This window comes from Monodon monoceros, unplaced genomic scaffold (genome assembly GCF_005190385.1).
Source record: "Monodon monoceros isolate NGI ecotype Baffin Bay Population unplaced genomic scaffold, NGI_Narwhal_1 Super_Scaffold_3, whole genome shotgun sequence".
Taxonomy (NCBI): domain Eukaryota; kingdom Metazoa; phylum Chordata; class Mammalia; order Artiodactyla; family Monodontidae; genus Monodon; species Monodon monoceros.
This window is the reverse complement of record NW_021703780.1, coordinates 918,473-924,472: the sequence shown is the minus strand read 5'-3', so window position 1 is coordinate 924,472 and position 6,000 is coordinate 918,473. Positions and strand designations below refer to the sequence as shown.

General features: G+C 36.2%; 1 protein-coding gene across 1 annotated transcript in view; it reads right to left on the bottom strand.

The window, feature by feature from the left end:
* Window positions 1–363: 363 nt before the first annotated feature.
* The window catches only part of VAMP7 (vesicle associated membrane protein 7), a 66,139-nt gene continuing 60,502 nt past the window's right edge, over window positions 364–6,000 (bottom strand). Inside the window, exons 7-8 of the mRNA XM_029244201.1 lie at window positions 5,375–5,467; window positions 364–1,257 (exon numbers count right to left, since the gene is read on the bottom strand). Coding sequence (XP_029100034.1) covers window positions 1,189–1,257; window positions 5,375–5,467 — 162 coding nt within the window. The 3' untranslated portion in view covers window positions 364–1,188. The remainder of the gene's footprint in view (window positions 1,258–5,374; window positions 5,468–6,000) is intronic.

Sequence of the window (6,000 nt, the reverse complement as noted above, 5' to 3'; positions counted from 1 at the left end):
GGCATTTATTGATAAATAAATGCAATTAGATCTACAGCAGCAAATGCTGTCCTTTCAGATACACACCAAAAGTACACACTAGCTAACAGATGCCAGAGTAGCCAAAGCAGTATGATTACACTCCAGTTATTTCACACTGCAGTTACATGGATGTTAGCTAAAATGTCTTGTACTGTTTCTATGTATCATACTGTCTACTCTCAAGTTTCCCAAAAGAATTCTTCAAAACTAGGCAGATTAAAGAACTTACTAAACCACAAAGGATGCTCAAACTACTATTCAACACCAGTCAAACCCAAACCCTGGAGTTGATTGCTGACTATATTCAGTTTGGGCTTTTCCACTGTGGTTCTCTTTTTTTTCTTTGGTGAGCCAGAGGAATGTGTCTCCCCACTCCCTCCACTACCCATTCTATTATCTACACAATTGCCCTAAATACCCACCAAAGAAAAAGGAATATGTAAAAAACCACAACCTTCAACAATATTTAAACCACCGTCTTCTCAAATCAACTGCAATGGGGAAACAGAGGCTATCAAGCTCTGCGAGGTTTGTGAATGATCAAAACTTTCTTCCTAAAAGTTAATAGGCAGACAAGGATAATTCTGTTTGCTTCTAACAGGCTAGCAAAACGTTCCCCATCTGACTAAGATAAAATGTTTAATACTTTACCTGCTTGGGCTCCTAGAAACACCAACAATTAATTACAATTCCCCAAATAACAACAATTTTCCATGTATTTTATTTTCAAGCACTTAAAACCCTTCAAAATCAAAAGACATTAAGACGAGATGTTAGCAATACTGTCTCTTAAACTTTTGTGTGCACAAAGGTCATCCATAATTTCAGTAGACAGCTCATAAGACAGGTGGTTTCTACCTTGGTGATAGCTTTGTGCAGTTATAAACAAAAATGTATCTATAAGTAGATGACACTAGTTAACAAACCAAAGAAACAAAATGCCTTTTTAAGGCTACTGCTGCAATAAATGGTTCAGTCTGAAGTGCACTGGAATAAACTGGTTGATAGGACAAAGATAAATCTGGAGGCATAGAAGAATATTAAAAAAAGAGAAAGAAGAGGGTTGAAGAGACTGGCAGACACCATCTGTCAGTATTAAAAGGCTTGAATCACACGCATTGCTTTTAACTCTTTGTTCTCTCGTATCCTTGGTTAATGATAACTTTTTTATTTCTTCACACAGCTTGGCCACGTAAATCCACCACAGAGTGGTGACACAATAATATAGATGAATACCTGGGGAGGGGCAGAGAAGGCAATTTTATTTTCTTGAATCCATCATAGGCTCCTAAATAATATATAAAGACTGATGAACAAATATTGGTTCCATTAGAGTAGGAGTTGTGTAATAATACAATACACTAATCAAGTATTTTCAAACACAGAAGTGGAATTAAAATGATCTTTTCTGATATAACCCACATCCACTTGAATTCCACTGTTTTCTTTTCTGGTAGGGAAAGCAGTGGGGTTGTTTCTCTTCACTGGGAAGTAGGCAGAATGGAATTATATAAGCAACTCTACTGATAACATCATTGTCATAAAGATCACAAATTAGCATGATTCCCTTAAGTATGATTTTATAATTAAGTATATTTTTAGGTTTTTGCACATGGATTAATTTTTCATTATCAGGATGATTAAAAATATTAAAAAAGCATGAGTAGACTCTACATCTATAACACCTATGAGCAAAAATGTTGCCATGAACCTTTCAGTGGATTACAATGATAATTATAATTACCCAATTATAAGTAACACAGCAAAAATACTAGTCCTGATAAAGATGTACTAGCGTTTTAGGACTCAAAAACAGGATACACTGTATGATTCTGTTACGTGAAGTCCTAGAAGAGGCAAAAGTAGTCCACAGCAAAAGAAATCAGAACAATGGTAGCCACTCAGCTGGGGGTGGGGGTTGACTGAGAAAGGACATGAACCATCTTTCTGGGGATGAAAATACTCTGTATCTTATAAAAGTATGGGTTACACAAATGTGTGAATCTGTCATTGAACTGTATGCTTAAGATATGTGCATTTTCCTTTAAGTATCTCAATTTTAAAAAGCTTTAAAAATTGAAAAAACAAAAAAGAGGTATTAGCTTTTTAATTATGGTATTATAATTTTAAATTATGATATTCTGCATGGCATATGCTTGCTCAGATTACTACATTCCAAAAATAGATTCATTGTAAAATTTAGGTTCGCATTAAATCAGTCATTTTGTTCTGATTTAAATTGCAACTTTCTAAGATCTCTAAGTGACTGATTTCATTACTCACACACTTAGAAAAAAATACATTATGAATTACATGCTCCCTACCTAAAGTCAGCAAAGTGTTTTTCCTTACTTCTCTACAAATGTTGGGGGTAGGGGTTATAGAAAATTCTGGTTATTAATAAATAGGCTAAACTACTCAACATATTCACATAAACACAGATATTCCAATTTGATAGAAAGTTGACTCTTTGCCACAGCTAAAATATAAGGATTTTTAAAGCTGAAGTACAATATGTTAGGTGACAACACCTTCTGATAAAGGGTTGGCAAGTTGGCACAGTACTCTGCATGTAATAAGTAATCAGTAAATATAATCTGAATTTAATAATAATCTACCTTTATAAATCAATCTAAATTCCTAGACCAAAGAAGGAGGAAGAAGCTAAGCTGAGAAGCCAAGAATGTGCCACCTGAGGATCCTGAACAAGGGAACAATCAAGGCACAATTTCCAGTACAACATTAATAGAGCTATAGCTGCCCTTCTCTGTTAGGCAAGTCCAGCTGTCTAAGGTGGAAGACCTTCAATAGGGGTCAAGGAGAAGTGGAGCTGAGTCAGAGATATCTGCTAGGACTTAACTTTGGGCATCTGTAAATGAAAAAAGGATGAGGAGGAAATGCTGCTTTGCCCAGGCACAAACTACCCCCAAAGCAAAGCATCCCTCCCCCACTCCTTAGAGCAGCAGCTCTCGAGCTTTTGGTTCAGGACTTCTTTACACTCTTAAAAATTAGTGAGGACTCCAAAGACCTCTTGTTTAGAGGTGGGTTATAACTATCAACACTTAACCATATTAGAAATAAAATTTAAAAAATATACCCATTACGTATAAACATAACTAACTACATTTCTGTGAGGTCAGTTTTGTGTGTCAACTTGGGGAGGCTACAAGTGCACTGGTATCCAATCAAACACTAATCAAGGTGTTGCTGTATTTTGTAGATGTGATTAAAGCTCATAAATCAGTTGACTTTAAGTAAGGCAGATTATCCTACATAATCTGAATAAGCCTGATCCAAGCAGTTAAAAGGCCTTAAGAGTGGAGCCAAGGTTTCCTTGAAGAAGATATTCTGCCTGTATATACAGGTTTGCTCCTGCCCCTCAGGTCCAGCCAGCCCTTCCTGACAGCCTGCTCTGTGGATTTTGGACTTGCCTAGCCAGCTCTTGCCATTGCAGAAACTAATTCCCTATGATATATCTCTGAATATATATCCAGACAAATTCAAGGAGAGAGTATATTTGTTAACAAGTACAACTTCTATGAAAAAATAATGTTAAAATAAGAATAATAAAAGTTCTTAGAAATTTAAAGCATGGCTTTAAAAAATAAACATTTAAAAATTAATTTTTAAAAAGAAGAACTGGATAGCAGAATGAACAGAGCTGGAAGAGTGAGCTGAACGATTCACCCAGAATGTGTTGCAAAAAGGAGTTTAAACATATTAAAAAGGTTACCAGACATGCAGGATAGTTCAAAGAGGTCCAATATCTTTTTATATTGGGGTTCCAAAAGGAGGACAGCATACAGACTACATTTTTTTTTGTTTATATTGATGTGGACCATTTTTAAAGTCTTTATTGAATTTGTTACAATGTTGCTTCCATTTTGTGTTTTGGATTTTTTGGCCACGAGGCATGTGGGATCTTAGCTCCCCAACCAGGGATTGAACCTGCACCAGCTGCATTGGAAGGCAAAGTCTTAACCACTAGACCACCAGGGAAGTCCCTAGACTACTTTATATTTATAGACAAGGGTAAGTAAGTAAGTATTAGGGAACTGAACTCACCATGCATTAAAAGAATACTAAAGGCTTCCCTGGTGGCGCAGTGGTTGAGAGTCCGCCTGCCGATGCAGGGGACACGGGTTTGTGCCCCGGTCCGGGAAGATCCCACATGCCGCGGAGTGGCTGGGCCCATGGGCCGTGGCCGCTGAGCCTGCGCGTCTGGAGCCTGTGCTCCGCAACGGGAGAGGCCACAACAGTGAGAGGCCCGCATACCACAAAAAAAAAAAAAAAAAAGGAATACTACATAATGACCTCTTAGTACTTATCCCAGAAATGAAAGAATAGTTAATTATTAGTGCTTTCATTAATGTCATTCAATATATTATTAAATGTTGTTATATTATCAATTCATTGGGTAGAGAAATACCATTTCTTAAAATGAAATGCCTATTCCTGATAAAAAAACTTTTAGCACTCTAGAAATAAAATGTTCTTTAACTTCACAATAAAAGTAACAAGAATTCATATTAAATATCACTCATAAATATTAGAAGCATTCCAATTAAAACCAGGAATTAAATAAAGATTCCTACTGATACCACAATTATTCAGCACTGCTTGTAAATGAAATGTGTGTGTGTGTGTATAAATAAATGATGAGGTTAAGATTATTAATAGACAGTATCATAATTTATCTATAGCAGGAGTCAACAAACTACAGCCATTGCCTGTGAGCTAAGAATGGTTTTTATATTTTTCAACAGTTGTTTAAAAAAATAATATGTGACAGAGACTGTATGTGAACTGCAAGGCCTAAAATATTTGCTATTTGGACCTCACAGAAAGTTTGCTGACTCCTGATCTACAGCACACAGAAGAATCAACTGACAAACTATTACAACTACTAAAAATTATGCAAGGTTGCCAGAAACAAAACAGATGAATTAGAAAAGAGAAAACAGAAACAAAGGAATAGAAAACAGAATTAACTAGAAAACAGAAATATAATTAGAAAATATTCACTCAATTAGAAAATGTAAGTTTAAAAGAGTCCCATTTCAGCAGTGAGAAAACCATTAAATAATCAGGAATATCTGGAATGCCTTAAACGACTACTTACATATAAGAATTCTCAGTAGGGAAACAGGGTTTAAGTAGGGACGCTATGACACAGTAACTTCATAGGAAAGCTAATCCCTGGTCATGTGTTTCACCGTTAAAATTTATACGTAGCTCATTTCAGAGTGCTAATCATTTTTTTTCAGAGTGCTAATCACTGAGAAAGAATTCCAGCACCTAATTTCTTAGAGATTGAAAAATAAAACCATATATTAAAAGGACAAAAACTTACGACTGATATGATGATGATGATGATAGTGAGCTTGAGATTCTTCATACACATGGCTCGGGCAAGATTTCTGCTGGTTGTTTTGAAGGTGACAGACTAGAAAAAAAAAAGCATGAATTGTTTGATCCCTGGCATTGACTACATGATTGATTTGCAATAATACCTGCAAAACTTTTACTTTCATTAAATTCTGTTTCAATGGTTTTTACCCCTTCCCTCTCCACAGGTAGAGACTGGCCATTCATAATCACTAGTTCCACAAAGCAGGACTCTGCCACATATATGGTAAGCAGTATGAGCCCACTGGAAAGGATTCCCTCCTTTTTCTTCTCCACCACAGCAATGCATGTGATGTTGAGCACTAGAAGTAGTTCTTCGTGATAGCAGAAAAGCCTTTTCATCTTCATGCTTCCAATAAGAAAGCATGAGCTAGTTGGCTGCAAACACATTTGCCTATTCTGCCCAGTATAATCCTGGCATTGTGAACCATAAGAACCTGTTCAATTTCCATAGGAAGATATGTATTTACTCGTATGAGGGCCCAAACCCAAAGAACTTCACTCCTTCAGTTATCCATTTTCTGTTGCAGCATCAATTTCTCAATATCTACTGAACGATTCCCACCAGGA